Genomic DNA, 22,730 nt, shown 5'->3' with positions numbered 1-22,730 from the left:
AAAGTAAAACAATATAAAAATAATTACATAAAAAATAGTAATTAATGAAAATGTTAGTGGACCAGCAGCCTATACAATCATGTGTGCTTCAGGGACTGTGTCCCTTACAGATGTGTTGTCTATGTTGTGGGAACCAGAATATTGGTAGCAGAAAGAAATAACCCCTTTTGTGTGAGTGGGTGTGGATGAGTGTGCATGGGGGAGGTTGTTTGGGTTGATGCACTGATTGAAAGTGTATCTTCTGTTTTTTCTATGTAGATTTAATTTAAAAAAATATATATATATTTTTTTTTTTAAATTTTTTTTGGTTTTTTTTTTTAGAACAGGCCCGCGGGCGACTCATCTGGTCCTTACGGGCGACCTGGTGCCCGCGGGCACCGCGTTGGTGACCCCTGGTGTAGGGCATGCCCTACACGTTAAATCTTCTCAAAACAGCCTGCAGGCTGTTTTGAGAAGATTTAAAATAAAAAATAATAACTAATGTATGTACACATACATAGGCTATTATTTACACAGTTATTGTAACAAAAATACATTTCTCCTTGGGGATCAATTCTGATTCATATTATTATTATTATTATTATTATTATTATTATCCATTCTACTGCAACTGTTGTTGTTGTTGTTGTTTAGTAGCTATCATCATCATTATAATAATGCTGATTTGCAATTAAACTGTACTGCTGCTGCAGAAGTGATTCGGTACACGTACTGAACTGGCCACCGTGTGGCGTTGTCAGTCACTGATTCTAGTGATTCGTACTGTCAAAAGAACTGCAGAACAGATTCGGTACACGTACTGAACTGGCCACAGTGTGGCGTTGTCAGTCACTGATTCTAGTGATCCGTACTGTCAAAAGAACTGCAGAAGAGATTCGGTACACGTACTGAACTGGCCACCGTGTGGCGTTGTCAGTCACTGATTCTAGTGATCCGTACTGTAAAAAGAACTGCAGAAGAGATTCTGTACACGTACTGAACTGGCCACCGTGTGGCGTTGTCAGTCACTGATTCTAGTGATCCGTACTGTCAAAAGGGGGGGGTGATTCGGTGAACGAATTTTTTGAACGAATCAATTTAAGGAACTGATTCTAGTGATTCAGTACAGTCAAAAGAACTGCCGATCCCATCACTACTGTGGACTGTGTGTGACGCCCTGTTTTTGTTTTTTACCAAAAAAAGGTATGTCTGTTATGAGTTTTTTTGGCATAGTTTATTGTATAAAAAATATAAAAAATAATTGATGTGGGTGGGAAAGATGAGGTGTATTGCTGCACATTTAAGGATCCTTTTTCTTAATATATATTGTTATTTGCTGAAGTATATATTTTATATACTGTGTTTTATTTAATTAATTTATTTCAGACTATTTTATGCTTTATTTACCTTTATTATTATTATTATTATTATTATTATTATTATTATTATTATTATTATTATTATTATTTCCATTTCCACATTTAAACATATATAATTGAATTGAGTGAGCACTGACGCTCGGAGCTGTGGAGAGAGATTCTGTTTGCCGTGGACTGTGTGTGACGCCCTGTTTTTGTTTTTTTCCAAAAAAAGGTGAATAAATCCCCATGATTCAACTGTGCGCCTCACTAAGAAGATACACAACGCAGAACAGTGACTGTTACACATAGGTCCCCTTTTTGTTACGACTTGTGTATGTGTGAATCCCAAAATCCAGAGGCTGAAACTAGATGGCAGTTCAGTTCAGTTTACTCTCCTAACACAGATTATTGCTTATAACTTAAAGCATAACAATTAGCCAAGAGATTGCTCGTATTCTGAAAAACATATACGCTGCGGCACTCTATCCCGAGGTACCACTGATGGTGCAGACATTGTAAAAGAAATCACAATTATCGGAGAGGGAAAGTATCATGGATTGTGTTGAACTAGATATAATTAAATCAAACAATGAAAACGTTTAAAAAATTTGCATAGCTGGCGCGTTTTTATTTCTCCAACCTCAAACTAGGTGAGACCCTGCAGAGTCGTGTATAAAGAGAGTATGGCCAACCCGGTTTCAGGCGATTTTCTCAATGATTGGTCAAAAGGCACTCACGGAACTACAGGGCGCCTTGACTGCTACTTACTTTGAGCTGATGCTATGTGTTTGCGGCATTTCCTCGTTAGTTTTTCGACGTTTAAAAAAATGCACTGTTGCGCAGCATTGGGCTGCTCCACCTGTGGGAATCGTTAAAAGCTTTTACATGGCTTTCCCCAAAACCGGAACGGAGACAAGTATGGGAAGTGAAGGTTCACCATCAACACTGGAGAGCAATCATTACAGCATCTTGTGCCAGGTAAACACACGAGTCACGACACAAAGCCTGTGTTTTTTTCAGGACTAAATACACACAGGCTAATACAAATATTAACAGAAGAAATTAATACATTTAGGAGATGGTTTGACCAAAGCATACTATCTTTGAATCTCAGTAAAACTAAAATAACGCAATTTGGTAGCAGCAGAAGAGAAAGTCAAACAAATACAAATAGACATGCATAAAGTGAATAAGTAAAATAAACCACATTTTGTGTATAATAGTAGATGGGAAAATTAACTGGAAAGCAAAATATGTTCTAGACCAGAGGTCCCCGAACTACGGCCCACGGGCCAGATCCAGCGTCCAAAATCAGGCCCGCGGGAAGTCCCTAGTATAAAAAAAAAAAACATTTTCTTATCCACTTTGTACCGCTCGCTACTCACGGTGTCTCCTAGCCGCTCAGGCAAATCATATTATCTAAAAATGCATTTTCTCATCGATAACGTGACATCATCGCGCGCGCGGAAAGTGCGCTATATATATCTAATTTATATATATTTTATATATATATATATATATATATATATATATATATATATATATATATATATATATATATATATATATATATATATATATATATATATATATATATATATGTGTGTATGTATGTATATACACACACACACACACACACACAGCCCGGCCCCCGGCCAAATTGTTTTAACCCAATGTGGCCCCCCGAGTCAAAAAGTTTGGGGACCCCTGTTGTAGACCAAAAATCACTCGACATTCTCCACTGCTCGCCTGAGTTATTGTGCAGAAATATCAGGAAATAACTAGTAAAGTGCACTTATTCACTTAGCATTTTACAAAAAAGAAAGATCAGTTAGAATAGTGGCTAATGAGTAATATATACCGTGATTACAAATACATTGGAGGCAGCCAACACAGTTGACATACTTCACACAATTTCTCCATAGTTGTTGGTCCAAAGCTTATGTACATTTTGGCAAAATGCGGGTAATAATTAATTTTTTTGATTGTTCTGTGTATTTTTTACATTTATTGCACCGTCGGGTGCGTGTTGGAGTGCCTGCTGTTCATTAAACACTGCAGGGATGTAGCAGCTGAGTGCGTCAAATACGGCCGCAAAATTATGCTCTAACAAAATAAAAGCATGTGTTATTGTAAGTTTATGAGCTGGAGTATGTTTAGAACTATATATAGACGTAATGTTTTGGCTTATTTCGTCAGAAAAACTAACATCAAAACTACAGCAAATGCATAAATCGGTAGCATAAATTGGTAGCAGTCATGGTGCCTGTTGCTTAGTTGGCCATACTCTCTTTACACACGACTCTGGTGAGACCGGATCTGTAGTGCACCTGCTGTTTTAAACAAGTCGTGCACTCCTTATTGCTTTCATTTCCTGAGAACTTGATTTAATCAGTATTTTTTCCACACAATCTCTATTAGTAAAAATAATCAACAAATTAACAGATTACTGTGCCCTTATAACGTCAGTCAAAACAAACCCCTCAAATAAATAAAAAAATGTCTTACGAGTATTTTACCATGCTTTAACTTGGCTATAAGTTATTGCTGAGTCTGCATAACATTTGTATGCGCATATTTAAGTGGACTCAGTGTGCATCTCCAATGATAACTGTACCCCCAAGAATGAGGCATGGGACCACCGTTAGAAGTAAAACCTTGTCACATCCTACACATATTAACTTAATGATTATGATGAATTGCTTTCTGGCACATAAAAATACATCTCCCTCAGCGAAGTGATTTACATATTTTGTAGAATGAGTCATGTTGACAAATATGACATAGCGATGAGCCACCTGCCGTACCAAAAAATACTTGTGATAACCCCAAAGACAATCAACTCAAACATTCAATAAAACACTCCTGCACTCCTTTACATGATTAAAGGTCACTGTGCCTTTAGCATTATCACTTAAATTGTTTATTGATTTTTCGATGACTAAAGGTTGTAAATGGAAAGCCAGGCTGACCATTTGTTATGTGACTTAGATAATGGGACTTGACTGGTAAGTAAATGTTTTTCGCCAGCAGTCCACAAAGAGGAATGGTGTTTTCCCAGATGAGCCTGTCAGTGTGACCTTGAAACGTGCCTCACTTTGCCTCCTTCGTGGTGCCTCTGCTCTGTGCATCATCATCTGTATCATTGTGCCTTTTACCTTACATTGTGGTTATACAGTGTTTTGTCAACTATATCATATTTCCCCGAAAATGTGTTGACTATCTCTCTGTCATTTAGACAGTAAACAGGGTGTATTATCACTAGGGGTTGGCGATACTGTACGATACTAAATGTAATACTAACAATTTGATACCAAGTAAGTGCAATATAGTGGAACCACGATTTACTAACTTAATTGGTTCTTGAACATGGTTTGTAGACCGAAAAGTTTGTATGCAGAGTTCCCCATAAGACATACTTGCCAACATTGAGACTTCCGAATTCGGTAGATGAGGGGGGGAGGCGGGCTGGATGTGGGTGGGGGGGATTTGGGAGGGGGGCTGGGTTTGGTGGTAGCGGGGGGTGTATATTGTAGCGTCCCGGAAGAGTTAGTTCTGCAAGGGGTTCTGGGTATTTGTTCTGTTGTGTTTATGTTGTGTTACGGTGCGGATGATCTCCCGAAATGTGTTTGTCATTCTTGTTTGGTGTGGGTTCACAGTGTGGCGCACATAGTGTTAAAGTTGTTATACGGCTACCCTCAGTGTGACCTGAATGGCTGTTGATCAAGTATGCCTTGCATTCACTTATGTATACATTGTATACATTGTTTGTATGGAGGAAAAGCGGACGTGACGACAGGTTGTAGAGGACGCTAATGGCAGTGCCTTTACGGCACGCCCCCAATATTGTTGTCCGGGTGAAAATCGGGAGAAATTCGGGAGAATGGTTGCCCCGGGAGATTTTCGGGAGGGGCACTGAAATTCGGGAGGGTTGGCAAGTATGCCATAAGAATCAATGTAAACATGAATAATTGGTTCTAGCCTCCACAAAAATTGAAGATGATATGTGTGTGTATATATGTACATATGTATATATATATATATATATATATATATATATATATATATATATATATATATATATATATATATATATATATATATATATACCATACCGTTCAAAAGTTTTGGGTCACCCAAACAATTTTGTGGAATAGCCTTCATTTCTAAGAACAAGAATAGACTGTCGAGTTTCAGATGAAAGTTCTCATTTTCTGGCCATTTTGAGCGTTTAATTGACCCCACAAATGTGATGCTCCAGAAACTCAATCTGCTCAAAGGAAGGTCAGTTTTGTAGCTTCTGTAACGAGCTAAACTGTTTTCAGATGTGTGAACATGATTGCACAAGGGTTTTCTAATCATCAATTAGCCTTCTGAGCCAATGAGCAAACACATTGTACCATTAGAACACTGGAGTGATAGTTGCTGGAAATGGGCCTCTATACACCTATGTAGATATTGCACCAAAAACCAGACATTTGCAGCTAGAATAGTCATTTACCACATTAGCAATGTATAGAGTGTATTTCTTTAAAGTTAAGACTAGTTTAAAGTTATCTTCATTGAAAAGTACAGTGCTTTTCCTTCAAAAATAAGGACATTTCAATGTGACCCCCAACTTTTGAGCAATAGTGTGTATATATATATATATATATATATATATATGTATATATATATATATATATATATATATATATATATATATATATATATATATATATATATATATATATATATATATACATATATATATATATATATATATATATATAACAAACCAACATAACAAGGAGGTAATGGCTCAACAACATGTTTTTTATCCAAACAACACAACATTACAGCAAGCTTAAATGTCAACGCACACACACAAAAGTCTTCTTGCTGTGCTCCAAAGTTGCTACATAAAACAACAAATAATGAAAATCATTTTACCTTGAGTTGGGTAATTGTTGTGGCATTGTTGAACACTCTGGGAGTTTTTGAGTGATAAACGAGCAGCGGCTTCATGTAGTCACTGCTAGTGCTAGCAGTGTTAGGAGATCTTTTATCGGCCTAGTAGTGCCTTCCCCTACGCTGTAATAAATGTTATTTTTCGGTCTCATCACAATTAAAGACTCGCTGAGGAACGAATCCCCTTTTGCCGGTTAAATCCTCAATGTGAAGAAGCGGCAAGCCAGAGGCTCACTAGCCAAAACGCTAGCTCAAAGCGGATGTCTAGCAACCCGGAGCTGTACAACGAGACTGAGAGAGTTTGGACACATAGTACGACAATTGTGAAAATAAACTTGTCAGAAGTGCTACATGTTGCTACAATGTAAACATTAGTAAACATTCGCAAACCAAAAAGGTCACAAATAGATGTGTTCGTAAATCAAGGTTGCACTGTAGTACCCTTGCTTTCGTCAAATGAAGACTGAATCGTTGGAAAACTGAAGCCCTTCCATCCATTTTCTACCATTTGTCCCTTCCGAGGTCGCGGGGGGTGCTGGAGCCTAACTCAGCTGCATTCGGGCGGTAGGCCGGGTGCACTCTGGATAAGCCGCCACCTCATTGTGACCCCGAATGGGACAAGCGGTAGAAATGGATGGATTTGTACATTTTCAGAATGTGCTTGGTCTATTTTTAAACAAAGAAAACAATCTGAAGTTGTCTTTATTTTTAAGTTATCATGGCATTAATTTCCCAGTTAAACCCATTTGGAAATAGAATTTCCTCCATGTGGCCCTTGAGCTAAAATTATTGATTTATATCTATTGCAAATGCCGCTCGTTCAGTAGAAGCTGTTACTGGTAAGCTGAAAGAAGAGTGTCCTGATGAAAGCAGTTTGGCACTTCACAGTCAAACGACGCAGCAGCTGTATCGGTCCCATGTTTTTTATTAAAGTGACACACACATTGAGGTATCAGGGACACAGTATCGCACCTTGTGTTTCATAAGACTTGCTGCTTCAGTATCGTTTGAGCCATCACGATTTAACAGTCAATTAAGTATTTTCTGGCTGTCTGCATTGGTGTTTGAAGATTTCTCCACAATACAGTCTTTGTCAAAATGATATTAATGGTGTGTGAAGCCCACATATGGTGTGAGGAAAAGATAACTGTCCATAACTTTCGTTCTCAGCTGAGAGGATTTCTGACAGATCTAAAAAAGGGACACCATCATATGTGGGTGGACTTCCTTCCCCTGTCTCCGTCTGATTAACTTTCAGCGCCTTGATAAAGTTTGGAACATTATCAGTCATTCAGTACATTTCTATGCACTAAATCAATCTCAATTCTAAAAACATTTGATTCAGCAGGAGCTCTCCGATCTAACGGATAACTATAACTTTCCAAAGCTCTTTCGTGTTGTTCGTTAGTGTTTTAAAGTGTTTAAATGGAATCTGCTTTGTTTCAGGTAGTTATGATGTTCATCAGAGACATTGAAAAATATGTGGTTGATTGCTTTGATTACCTAAATACAAACTATGCAGTGAATTATATTTGAATTGCTGTTTTATATGCGAATAGTGTCCAAATTGTTGTATATGCTATGACATTTAATCACCAAATAATGTATAATTAACAATGTTGCTTGTGGATGTTTTGAAAGAATGAGAGGCGGAGAATACTTTTCATGTGATCCTTTGCTATTTACAAACGTTTGTATTATTGTTGCATCACTGATTAAATTATTTGAGAACATTCTAATTAAAAATGACTTATGATTATTTTAATCCACTTTTTTTAATGTCCTCTCCAGCCAGAAAATGATATTGTTGATGTAGATGCCCATATCTGCTGTACAGATTTGCTTTCTAAAAGAAAAGTGGAGGATATTTCTCTTGTTGCCTAATTTGTATTTGACTTTATTAAATGGATCTATTTAAAGTTTGGCGCAGCAGGAGGGGATAGAAAGAAGAAGAAAAAGAAGACAGAGGGGGGAATTGCAGGGACAAGAAGGGGATAAGACAGAGAGACAACAACAACAGAACTACATTAACAAATACATGTACAAATATGATAAATTATAACGAAGAACCATTTAGTGAAGTAGATAGTAATAACACAGAAATGCCAATGAACATTATTGCACTACAAATGGAGCAATTCAAATTTCAATAGAAATAACATTATTGATAATTAAAAATAATACATACCTCTATTATCAACATTACAATCACTTCAAATGCAACAATACATAAATGTTATTCATGCTTGAAAGCAAACGAAAGCAGATAAAGGGGTAGGGGGAGATGAGCGATCTACATTAACCTTTTACATTATTATGGTAAAGAATAAGCTTTAGCATGGTGCCATGTTTCAACACTGTTTCCTCCCAGGGACTGGGGTTGGGGGGAGGACAACGTTAATAAATGTTTGATGAAGCGTGATTGTATGCATGAGTGTACAGTATGTATGCACTCTACATTTAAAACACTTCCTTGTGGTCCAGATAATAAGTATTTGATATGCTTTTTTTTAAATGTTGCTTCAAGATTTAGGCAAACCGAGGGCAGAAGCAACTATGTGCAAGGCCCAGGAAGCATGAAGTTGGATCTGGCATATCCCAGCTGCAGGTGGTTGGGTTTAAGTCGCCCAAGAGCCACTCAAGTGCTCTTGTACCTACTGCCTCCAGCTGCAGTTGATGTCTGTACACAAGGAAGACAAACGCAGGGGCAGCAAAACACAAAATCGAGACACAACAAGGAAGCATAACACCATACTCCTGGGTCTAAGCGCTTATTCTCAGAGTTTGTACACATGTGACATGTGAATAAGAACATTAACTAAAAAACACTATGAAGAAAAATCCCCACACATTTATGAAAGAAAACAGAAAATGATTACCGTATTTTTCGGAGTATACATCGCTCCAGAGTATAAGTCGCACCAGCCGAAAATGCATAATAAAGAAGGGAAAAAACATATATATAAGTCGCACTGGAGTATAAGTCGCATTTTTTGGGGAAATTTATTTGATAAAACCCAACACCAAGAATAGACATTTGAAAGGCAATTTAAAATAAATAAAGAATAGTGAACAACAGGCTGAATAAGTGTACGTTATATGACGCATAAATAACCAACTGAGAACGTGCCTGGTATGTTAACGTAACATATAATGGTAAGAGTCATTCAAATAACTATAACATATAGAACAATAATATCAACCTCAAATCACGTGAGCTCTGAAAAATTCTCAACAACCAGCTTCCTGGTTGCAGCCAGAAACTTAAAACCAGACTCACCAACATCAGCATCAAGGAGGGTGACTCCCTCATTACAGACAAAATGGAGGTAGCAAGCAGACTTAACGCCTTTTTCACCAGCATAGCCGCAACTCTTGTCAACAAGCTGTCCCACCACTCTGGTCGCTTTGGTGTAGAACACATTAAAGCCTTCTACAGAAAGCTAGGAGTATCCAACAATGATTTCAAATTAGAAATGGTCACAGCTGATGAGGTGTTTAAAAAATTGAGTGCGTTCCACCCAAACAAGGCCACCGGCCTTGATAATATTCCCTCCAGATTCCTCAGGGACTCTGCCTCCATCATTGCCCCGATCATCACACACATAATAAACCTATCAATTACACAAGGCCAAGTACCAAAAGATTTTAAGATAGCAAGAGTAACTCCCCTCTTTAAAAAGGGATGCAAATTGGAACCTGGCAACTACCGACCTGTTTCTATTCTCAGTTCCATTTCGAAAGTAATGGAGAAAATAGTTTATGAACAGGTCGATAGTTACCTTGCCACTAATAAACTCATGTACAAATTCCAATCCGGCTTCAGAACTAACCACTCCACTGACACATGCCTTCTCTATCTGACCGACCACATCAAACATGAGGTGGACGCGGGCAAATACTGCGGCATGGTCATGCTGGACCTTCAGAAGGCCTTTGACACCGTTAACCACGCTATACTGCTGGATAAGCTCAGAGCAATCGGATTTAACAAAACCTCACCGAGCTGGATGCAATCTTACTTGGAGGGGAGGTAGCAGGTGGTAGAGGTGAACGGCACCGTGTCCCCCCCCCCCCTCTCGGTGAGCTGTGGAGTCCCCCAAGGCAGTATATTAGGGCCTTTACTGTTCCTAATATACATAAACAACTTTTCATCGGCATGCGACTGTGAATTGTTCTTGTTTGCGGATGACTCGGCCTTGCTGGTATCAGACAGGGACAAGTCTCAGGTGGAGAAAATCCTCAGTGCTGATTTCTGTAGAACATGCACCTGGCTCGCTGATAAGAAGCTATCCATACACTTGGGTAAAACGGAATCCATCCTATTTGGGTCCCACATCAACCTTAAGAAAGTCAATGATTTCACTATAAAAGTGGGTGACATTGTTATCACCAGGAAAAATGAGGTCACCTACCTAGGTTCCATTCCAGAGGCTAATCTTTCCTGTGATAAAATGGCAACCAAGGTAATCAAAAAGGTCAACCAACGAACGAGATTTCTCTATAGAATCTCCTCTCTGGTCAACAAAAGCACCATGAGGATTCTGGCGGGAACTCTCGTTCAACCCTTCTTCGATTACGCATGCACCTCCTGGTACCCTAGCACCTCCAAAACCCTCAAATCTAAACTCCACTCCCACTACTTGCTGTCCATATCCTACCAAGTCAGACCTACACTGTTCCAATATCCATTTCTCTGTTCTCAATTGTTGATGACTGATGATAACAACCTAACCCCCCCACACCCCGGATTGTAAATAATGTAAATAATTCAATGTGATTATCTTGTGTGATGACTGTATTATGATGATAGTATATATTTGATAGTATATATCTCTCACATGAATCAATTTAAGTGGACCCCAACTCAAACAAGTTGAAAAACTTATTCGGGTGTTACCATTTAGTGGTCAATTGTACGGAATATGTACTTCACTGTGCAACCTACTAATAAAAGTCTCAATCAATCAATCAATCAATCAACATGCTATACGTTTACCAAACAATCTGTCACTCCTAATCGCTAAATCTGATGAAATCTTATACGTCTAGTCTCTTACGTGAATGAGCTAAATATTATTATTTGATATTTTACGGTAATGTGTTAATAATTTCACACATAAGTTGCTCCTGAGTATAAGTCGCACCCCCGAACTATGAAACTATGAAAAAAACTGCGACTTATAGTCTGAAAAATACTGTAATATTGACCATATCATAGTAGTGTCAATTGTACCTCTGGTCTCACTGCTATTGATATATTATCCCTCATCAAGAAGGCCCAGCAGAGGATGTAGTTCCTGCGGCAGCTGAGGAAACTTAAGGTGCCGACCGAGATGCTGGTGCAGTTTTACTCAGCCATCATAGAGTCCATCCTGACCTCCTCCATCACAGTGTGGTTCCCCGGCGCCACAGTCCAGGATAAGAATAGACTGCAACGCATCGTACGTGCTGCGGAGAAGGTGATTGGCTGCAAGCTCCCATCCCTCCAGGACTTGTTCTCCTCCAGGACCAGGAGGCGTGTGGGTCGGATCACCGTTGACTCTTCTCACCCTGGACACACACTATTCTCCCCTCTCCCCTCAGGCAGGAGACTACGCTCCATCCAGACCCACACCTCCCGCCACCTGAACAGTTTTTTCCCCTCGGCCATCAGGCAAATGAACAATAACTCCTAACAGCAGCTCCTTGAATTCCTTGAATCCCTTCTAAGTCTATCTGATAGCTCAATCACAGCTCTTTTTATACCAAATATGTATTATATGTGTTTTATGTCGCACGTTTGCACCAAGAAAAATTCCTAGTTTGTGAACCCGTTCTCAAACAATGGCAATAAAACTATTCTGATTCTGATTATAACCTTAATATGACTCAGTTGCATCATTATTGGTGTCGAGTGGAGTGCATTGCTATTCCTGACAGCTTCCCTATTTCTTTTCACCAGTGTGATCCCGGAGAAGCCACCAAGCTGCTTTATGACCTTCTGTACACCGAACCCATCAAAATTGTTCTGATGCCAGGTTGCAGTTCCGTGTCAACATTGGTGGCAGAGGCAGCTCGCATGTGGAACCTCATAGTGGTAAGATTGTTAAATTGTATTTATCTATTTGGAATTGATGGCCTGCTCACAGGTTTGAACCTTTCCACTTTTTCATTTCGATTGTTTCTCAGATACTGTATAGTTTTTTTTAGGCTTAGGATTTGGAATTGTCTTCTGGATAGACCAAGGTTTGCATGTATTAAAACATGTGCAAACTTGACATGCAAAGCTGATCTACTAAGTGTGTGCGCAGAAAATAGTGCCTTTTAAATGAGCAAATTAGAGAGTGCTCTCCATTTAGTTTGTCTGTCTTCATGTATACGCAGAATATATGCTGATTTTTAGTATGCCCACAAATAGTGGGATGAGATAGTAATATATAAACATTTAGCGCTTGCAAAGTGATTTGTAAAGACTGAAAGTGCTTGGCGACCGCTGTTTTGTGTATAAATAAAGTTGGTATGGTATGGTATGGTATATTCAGCAAGTTTAGAACGTACGTGCATAGTGGCACAGGCATAAATGGTTGTGAGAAAGGAGGCGATTGCGCTGCAAAGACAGACAATGGAGAGGGAATCCTCCATCCTTGTGTCTCAACATATTTAGACTGTCAGAAATAAAACTATTAGACATATCATGTATTCAGCCATTTAATGTAATTTAAAACACATTCAACTGATTTGTTTCTGTGTCTGGTCTTTTTTTTTTTTTTTAATGGCACTTGTTTTTACATATATGAAAAAACTTCTTGCAATATGCATTTTCTTGCACCTGGATCATTACAAGCGCACCATCATAACACCTGCACCTCCCACAGCACACCTTCGGTGAGCTAAAAACAGTTGTATTTGTCTAGATCAGTGGTCCCCAACCTTTTTGTAGCTGCGGACCGGTCAACGCTAGAACATTTGTCCCACGGACCGGGGGGGGGGGTGTTTTTTTTGTTTTTTTTCCCCATAAAGAAATACAATCATGTGTGCTTACAGACCGCATCCCTGCAGACTGTATTGATCTATATTGATATATAATCTATATATTGTGTTTTTTATGTTGATTTAATTAAAAAAATTATATATATATTATTTTTTTATTTTTTTATTTTTTATTTTTTATTTCTTGTGCGGCCCGGTACCAATCGGTCCGGTGGTTGGGGACCACTGGTCAAGATCACACTTCTTTAGAACAGGTGGTTGATATTATATTTGCCTGGCGCTATTCCACAACATCACTAAACAGCACAGGTTGGACCGTTGGAGCAAATTATGTCATGAATGTTAAGTGTGTCAATGGGCACAGTATACGCAAAAATCCAATTTATATCGGGCGGTCTGCACCACTTTTGCACTCTTACCAATTATGCATGCAGCTGATCACCCACAACACGCTCACTAAATACACTCGCATGTGTTTACTTTGCGCTCACTATTTACCACTCGTTGTCTGGATCTGAGTAGCTCAGACCCTAAATGTTCATGGAAAGTAAATGTAAAAATCCAGTGAATCATTTGCATTTTTTCTCTGTCCTGAGAATCAAACAGGCTGAGCAGTCTTCTTTAAACTTTACAAATTGAGTCAACAAACTTATATTATTATAATAATAATGTCACTCAAATAAATATTACGAAGTTCTTAATAGTAATTCAATTGAGGGTGGTTGTGTAAATGTTCTGTACCTAGAGAGGTCATGAGAAAAAATAATTTAGAAGCACTGTCAAAATATATGTTGATAATTTTATAATTGCATAAAATAACAAGCTTATGGAGTTATTGAAAAACATTTGCCTAAAAAACTTACAACTATTGCCACTGCTGCAAATTCCGGCAATTTAGGCCGCAACAATCACAAAAATATATGTAAAATGCATTTTATGTGTAGTAGGGTTGTGCAATATAGGCAATATAAATTATATGAATCTGGCTGATGATAGGAGCTTTAATATTATCGTTATATCGTGATAATGCATGTTTATGACACATTCTAGCGGTGTCCTGCAAATTCGACCACGACACGCGAACAAATTTGTCCTCAACGCACTGTAGCATTCTTACTAGCGGCTAATGTCGCTCCACAGGGCAAAGCCACTTCTAAGTCAGCAATCCTCGCCTTCATGGCAGCAAATACACCAAATTTCCTACAAGTATCATCCCTGGAGGACGAGGAATACCTAAACAAACGACACTACAAAGCATAGGAGGATATGCTTATCGCAAGCTAGAGCTCTTGGATGTAAACAAAGGCGGGGAGATCGATACAAATATTGACACCATCGATGCCAAGTATAATGTCATTACTGTATATGGTTGCTACTACAGTGGTTAGATTTATATTTTTTTATTTTCACAAAATATTTTGTTGTTTTTGTAATTGCTTACAAACTTAAAATAAGTCCTGGACACAAGAGGACATTAAGGGCAAATAAAAACCATTTAAATCAGAGCTAATGGTAGGAAATAATAATAACTAATTATTGATATTGTTATACTACCATCCTGTGTTTTTGTCTGATTATAATTGTGTTAAAAAAATGCAATCAATATCAGCCTTGGTATGACAATACTGCCTCTGTAACTACTTTGAATCAGATACCCAGTAGTATGAGTACAACTAATGTAAAGTGTTGAAATAATAGAATGATTAGTGTTCATTACATTTTAACAGAAGAGTAGATAGAAACATGTTACAACAGAGAGTAAACAGATATTATGTTATAAGCACATCAGTAGCCAAATTAGGAGCTTTTGTAACCTGGTTATATTACCAAATAATAAATTGGGATATGTATATAGTTATTGCAGGTGACTGCAATATATGTCACAATATAAATCTTAGGCCAAATTGCCCAGCCATAATATGTGGATGTTGATTTGGCTTGGTTAGTTTTGATAAAGTTATTGTTGATTGACCACCTCCTCCTCGTTTTTTCAACATAAATGTAAAATGTAAAATGTTTTCTTTTTTCCCGCACAAAAGCAATAGAATCCAAGAGATTTGTAACTTGTAAATAGTGCTACTCTTCGTGTAAATCTGGTTAACATCCTATTAATGCCACTGCGCCCTCCACCAGTCATTTTAAATCGAAGGTATACGGTATTTGTAAAGGATGAATGTGGGCCACGCCAGAGTTAACCAGTTCTCCTTATTTGTAGAAGCCAGCCAATACATCCCACATAGATGTGGGACGTATCCGTTATAACCGTCAAATCACCGTAACATTTATGCACAGAAAAGCCAACATAAATGTCAGAAACATACAAAAAAAACACACAAAAAAACACCCTGTCTCCTGGAATCAGAAGATGAAGTGTGAGGTGTTGCCACATGAGAACATCATGTTTTTATTCCCATTTCCTTTCAGCTGTCCTACGGGTCCAGTTCCCCAGCTCTGTCCAATCGCCAGCGCTTTCCTACTTTCTTTCGCACTCATCCATCTGCTACGCTGCACAACCCCACTCGAGTGCAACTATTCCAAAAGTGGAAATGGACCAAGATTGCAACCATTCAGCAGACAACGGAAGTTTTTACATCGGTGAGTCATAATTACAATGTTTAATTTTAGATGATAATACTGTCTATTGTTACAAAGTAACAGTTACTGGTTTATACATGGTGAAAAAAAAAGAAAAGTGTAGCGTTTTAGAGGCAGCTACATTCAGACCATATCATTATTTATTTTATGATAAATATTCATAATAACTAGAAAATTCCAGCCAAAAATGTGATGGGCCTAATACCTGTGCTGTGAATATGGAGCCAGAACACTGCCAGTAAGATTTGGTGTTGAAAAAAGAAATTTACATTGTAGAAAAAGTTGTATTGGCACCGAAACACGTTTTGGCCACAAATAAATACAAACATTGAAAAAATAGTAGTTTTGTGGATATTTTTTTTAATCAAGACATGTTTTCGATGTCAATATTCATATTTTTATACACTTTTATTGTTTTTGTGTGTTTCAAAAGGTTTTTTATGATCACTTCTCTTTTTTACGTTTTTTTTTTTTTTTTTGCGGTTTTGCTTCTTTTTTTACGGTTTCAAACTAATGGCAGTGTTTTAGCATAAGGGGGCGGGTGCCTATGGGCGGGGCTTACAACAAGTTTACCCGGATGCAGTTTTACTGGAAAAACATCGTAGAAGAAGAAAGGACGACCGATGGCGTCTAAATCAAGTTGAAAAGTTATATGATATCTTTGTGTTCATTAGCCATACTTTTAGGATGTAGTATAAGCGGTACAGAAATTGATTATGTATTTTTAAATTATCTATGTTTGTTTCGATTTAGCCGTGATATTTGGCGAAACTCCGTATGAAACAATACTTTTTTACATTTCCACGCGGAGAGAAAAGAGTGACTTTAAAATGTAAGTGTAGCTGTATTTATTCATTTAAAACTTCTAACACCAGACATGTAAAGATTGGTGTGACATGAGTAACCTACATTTACGTTAAAATACGAGACTTCAGCTATTGTAATGTTGAGCGACCACGAGTGGTTCTTCCTCTTGTTCCCCCGAGAGAGAGCCTTATATCCAGGCTGTGGATACAATTTTTATTACACTGAACTTTTTTCATCGTTTGGAAGTAGAGCCTTACATCTGATCCATCTATTTCTTTATATGTTTACACCTAAATAGGTGGACTCATTCATGTCTTATTGAATTGTATTGCATTGTAGTGTCAATTATTATTTTGACTTGTATTAATTAATAAATATTGTGTTGAAACTAGCGCTATTGTGATTATTTTCTGTCTTAATTGCAAATAATACAACTAGGGGAATACATTCAGATATCCTAAATGCTATTACACATAATATTTACATGTGCATTTAAAAGTACAAACTACAACATATTTTTTTAAAAATGATCAACTCTTATCATGTAGAGCTGGGGGGCTATTTAATATTAATAACAAATAAAATAGGCTGGACTTTTAGAAAAGACATTTCTATGAAAAATTCAATTAAAACATCTTTAAAAAAATATCTGAGTAGTACTTTGTGATGTTGCTGTAAATAATTTAACACAAAAGACACAAAGGACCTCTGTTTTTGTGGGACATCTTGACTTCCTTCACATGTGTGTTTCTAAGAGGACATCCAACTACAGAACATCATCATCAAGTGAGCGAAGCTGATGCTTGGAAGACTGTGTTACATTTTATATAAAAATGTAGCAATGATATAATGAATCCTTCATAAACTGTATCATAACTAATAAATAGGAGTAATTGTTTTGAAGTTAATCTTATCTTTGAAGTTAATTGCTTTGTAAAGAGAATCATGTTCCCCCTGTTAAGAATACCATTGAATGTATGCATCGTAATGAATCAAACATTTAATGAATATCATAAATACATCCTAATTGTTGTGGTTTACTAGGGGAGGTGACGGCAAACATACACCAGGGGGAAGTATATACAAATATTTATTATATATATAGACAATATATATATAATAATACTAAACAATACAACTAAACTAAGGGAAGGGAGTGTGAACTAGAATACAAGAGTGTGTATGGTGTAAGACTATGTGTAGTATTTAACTGGAATGTGTGTTACCAAAGTGTTGAACGAGATACGAGGAAGTCCAGGGGGCAGACAGGTGATCCGGGATACAAGTGGGGGTCCGTGGGGCTGAGAGGGGCGTCAAGAAGTCCGAGTCCAAAGTGGGGGGTCGAGGAACAAGGGAGGCAGTCGGAATCCAGAGGGGTCCAGAGAAGTGAGGCGCACAGCTCACTTCCAAGGCGACGGAGGGAATTCTGCGGGGGACACCTCTTAGTGCTGAAATCAACTGCATATATAAAAGAAATTGTGAAAGTAATTAAGTTGACCAGAGTATTTTACAAAATAGTCAAAGGGTAATAAAAGTAGGTCACTGTATCATGTTTAAAAATACAAGATTTCTTTCTGAGCAGGAGATGAATCTGCCGACAGCAAAACATACAGGCCTACTCAAGATAAATGTAAATAACTACTTTTGCTTCATAACTTCATGTTTTGAAGCTTTTTTAAACTTAATTTAGATGCCTTTGTAAATTTGTTGTAACCATGTCATGATTCAGACAAAAATCCGCCAAAAATATTGTATTTTTTCAATGTTTGTATTTATTTGTTGCCAAAACTTGTTTTGGTACCAATACAATGTCAATACAACGTACATTTTTTTCTTCAATACCAAATCTTACTGGCAGTGTTCTGGCTCCATATGGGGACCTATGGCCCCCAGGTGGATCAAAGCTAAAAAAAACAACATACTAGCATCCAATGAGCATACTTGCAAGATGGAGCCAATTATCAAAATCCATGATTTGTAGGTTTATACAAAGGAAATTAGCAAACATGCTAGCATAAATCGTTTGCATGATAACGTAAGCATGCAAGTATAGAAGAAGTTAACATACTTCTATGATGGCGCCAAGTATCAAAAACCTTAATTTTTATGTTTAAACAAACAAAATTAGCTAAAATGCGAGCATGACACATTAGTGTGCTATTATTAGCATACTAACACAGAAGAAGTGAACATACTGGTGCCAAATACCAAAATCCATGATTTTATTAAATTTAAACATACAACATTAGTTAGAATGGGAGAAAACAATGTTAGCATTACCATACGAACATTAGCATGCTAACAGGATAAGTTACATACCTAACATGGCACCAAGTACCAAAATCCAAGGTTTGTAGGTGTAAACATACAACATTTGATAAAATACTATCATCAAATGTTAGCATGATAACATTAGCATGCTCACATACATGCAAAACATAAGAAATAATCGAGACACCGTTTCTTTTTTGTACCATTTGTGCCTCATGACAAGACGCACCGAAGTCGTCAAAAGATTATTAAGGTGCACAAGCAGTGTTGGGTTAGTTACTGAAAACCAGTAACTAGTTACAGTTACTAGTTACTTTATTTCAAAAGTAACTCAGTTACTAACTCAGTTACTTAAAATGGTAAATGGGTTGTACTTGTATAGCGCTTTTCTACCTTTTTTAAGGTACTCAAAGCGCTTTGACACTATTTCCACATTCACCCATTCACACACACATTCACACACTGATGGTGGGAGCTGCCATGCAAGGCGCTAACCAGGACCCATCAGGAGCAAGGGTGAAGTGTCTTGCTCAAGGACACAACGGACGTGACTAGGATGGTAGAAGGTGGGGATTGAACCAGTAACCCTCAGATTGCTGGCACGGCCACTCTCCCAACTTCGCCACGCCGTCCCCAAAACTTTCACTAAAAGGTAATGCGTTACTGTGAAAAGTAACTATGTAGTTACTTCTTTTTTTCCCCTTTTTTTAAGGCTCCCATTAATGCCCTTTTAGCCTTCATATCAGTACTGTTATTGCACTGGAGAATAATACAATGTGTTGATCAACTTGACATTCATTTGCATCACTGAACTCTGCTAAGCAATGTGGTCTACATACAACACACAAAGACAAGGATATGTTTCAAAGGGCCAATTTATTTCAGGCCAGAACAAATTGACAAAACTATTTTAAATAGCTGCAACATAATGGCATTAAGTAGATAGGATCTTTGATCCTCGACACAACTTACATTTAACTAAAATGTTATTTTCTTTGTGCTCGACAAAAGAAAAGTAGTGAGAATGTTAAGACACTCGACTTCTGGCTTCACCATGATGTCATGTTAGTTGTTATGAGAGTAGCGTATGTGTGTGTGTGTGTGTGTGTGGCCCTTTAAGATATGACAGCATGTGAGGTGAGTGACGTCAGTGAGTGAGTGGGCGAGAGAGGTGAGGGAACGGCGACAGTGAGTGCGTGCAGGTGATCTAGCTTGGTGGATGGCTGCGTCCAATAAAGTCACAAAGTTGCAACAAACCGCCGGGTAAAGTGAAGGTTGTTAGCCCCGAAGTACATAGGCCCTGGAGGAACGTCTCCCCTGCGCCCCTCAACTACGGTATGGGAATCCCCCCTGCCCCCACCCACAGAAAGCACGCCTCTTCTTTTCCACCGCAGCGCTGCAATAAAACACACTCAGATCTTCTGTTTCTAGCCGATACTACATAAAAAATAACGCAGTAACGCATCATGTAGTAACGGTAACTGAGTTACTGAATATAAAAAATAACGCGTTAGATTACTAGTTACCGCAGAAACTAACGGCGTTACAGTAACGCGTTACAAAGTAACGCGTTACTGTAACGTTAGTCCCAACATTGTGCACATGTCATCGCCCATTTTGGATTTCAGGTCCCATTTTTGGGTGGAATTGCTTTATTTTGTCAAGGTCTTTTTTGTGTAACGTTCTAATCCGCACTGTTTATTTTGTCTTAGAATGTGTCGGGGGCCAATACAAATCCAGCTGCAGGTCATAAATGGAACCCGGGCCACAATTTTAGACGCCCCTGGTTTACAATGTTGTTGCACTGTTGCATTATTCTCTCTCTTAAGTTATTAATCTACTTGCTAACTTCATCTTCTTAGCTGGTTATTCTCTGCTGTAACATGGGTCTAGTTAGATTTCTGTTGAAGTGTACAGAGCATTTATTCTTTTTCGGTTTCCCGACCTTATATTGAAGGTAACTTAGCGGTTAGCATGGCTTCTCCCCTCCTCCTGCCTGAGTTTTTGCTTGGTGTGTCCGCGCTAGTTCACATTTTAGAACTGTCTGTTATTTAAAGCGGTAGAAAATGGATGGATGGATGGATGTTATTTAACATACTAAAATAATCAATATTTGGACGTTTGTCCATCAATTCAGAATTGTCCACATCCCAATCGCGATGCATCTAAGAATATTTCAAGGAAGTCCCATTAAGAAACTAATTGTTTTTCCTAAATAGAAAAACTATTTTACTATTCAATTTTTACACAAGAAAAATATATTAAGTATATCCTGCCAGTTCTTAAGATAGTTTGTTAGAAATGTATTTTCAATAAAAACTTAATTTGAACAATCCTGTCATAAAAAAATATTTGTCTTAAATTAAGAATAGAACTGGCTACTTAAATTTCTAAATTTAAGAACAAACCCATAAGTTAGGAAATAAATATATTTTTAACATATATTTTAAGGAAAAATGTATGTATTAATTAATTAATGAGGGCCGCACGGTGGCTTAGTGCAGGGGTGGCCAAAGTCTGGCCCTGGTACCATTTTTGCCCCACTGCTCAATTTTCATTGGCCCTCAGCATATTGTAAATAAAATACTGTATTCATTATCAACGAGGTGTCTACTTTTTAGATTGGTCTCCTTTTGACAAATCTAGGAATGATTGTATTTCTGCTGGACATTTTTGAAAGACATTTTCATGCAAATTATTAATAACATGCACCTTTTAAGAAATACAGAGTAAAGGGACGAGAAAATCCCTGGTTTCCCCCAGAACTGGCAGATAAGGCAAGACAAAGTAACTCTGCCACTGATTGGACATATTTTAGACAGCTTCAAAATCAATGCATTTCCTTTATCAAAAAGGCCAAATCAGAATATTTTTGGTCTGTCAACACTGGAAACCTCAACAACCCACAGAAATGTTGAAAAGTGATCAAATCTCTGTCTGTGAATAAAAACACAGCAACTTTTCCCACATTCGTACATCAAGAATCAGTGCCAGTTTATGATCGAACTGAAGTCTTAAATTGTTTTAACCAACATTTTTTATCATCCGGTTCTTTATTTGACTCAAAAGGGACAACTATAGGGAATCCTTGTACAGACTCTCCCATGTTTTCTGGAGATCCTTTTATTTTTGCTCCTTTTACTTGTCTTGAAGTGCGTAAAGCCCTAAAAACATTACACTACAGAAAGTTCCCCGGACCTGACTTGATTGAGCCTTATTTTTTAAAGCTGGCAGCTGATTTTATAGCAGAGCCACTTTCAATTATTTTTAACGCGTCAGTTAAAAACAAAGACATTCCATCAGTTTGGAAAGCTTCTTTCCCAGAGCTGTCACCATCTTGAACTCTAACTCATAATAAATAATTCACCCCTATACAATATCCTACCCTAATACCCTACTGTGCAATATTACCCTTCAAGTGCAATACATCCGACGCTGATTGTTATTTATTACTCCAGTACTCTTGTCTTGCTCTGTATATTGTACAGTATTTTGTATAGTGTTTTGTATATTGTACAGGATTGCTATTATTTTTATTGGATAGTAGTCTGTTTATTTCAATTCTTAGTTTTATCTTTATTACCTCTTGTGTAATTTATTTTTATCCCATATTTGTTCCCACTACTGCACCTTAAGTTGGAGTCCTTAATCTCGTTATATGCAAATATAATGACAATAAAGTCCATTCTATTCTATTCTATTCTAAATGTGCTTTTATCCTCCCTTAATTAAAGGGATGTGATCCAGCAGTGTTTATGTGTCTTGTGAAAAATTCTGGAATCGCCTGTTTGTGAT

General features: G+C 37.7%; 1 protein-coding gene across 1 annotated transcript in view; it reads left to right on the top strand.

Annotated features, from left to right (window-relative positions):
• LOC133656401 (gamma-aminobutyric acid type B receptor subunit 1-like) overlaps positions 1-22,730 on the top strand; it is a 501,080-nt gene that overhangs the window by 454,036 nt on the left and 24,314 nt on the right. Inside the window, exons 8-9 of the mRNA XM_062057486.1 lie at positions 12,235-12,369; positions 15,687-15,857. Of these exons, the coding sequence (XP_061913470.1) occupies positions 12,235-12,369; positions 15,687-15,857 (306 nt within the window). The remainder of the gene's footprint in view (positions 1-12,234; positions 12,370-15,686; positions 15,858-22,730) is intronic.

Source organism: Entelurus aequoreus, linkage group LG08 (assembly GCF_033978785.1).
Source record: "Entelurus aequoreus isolate RoL-2023_Sb linkage group LG08, RoL_Eaeq_v1.1, whole genome shotgun sequence".
Lineage (NCBI taxonomy): Eukaryota > Metazoa > Chordata > Actinopteri > Syngnathiformes > Syngnathidae > Entelurus > Entelurus aequoreus.
Note: the sequence above shows the minus strand (reverse complement) of the source record. Positions and strands in the feature narration are given on the sequence as shown.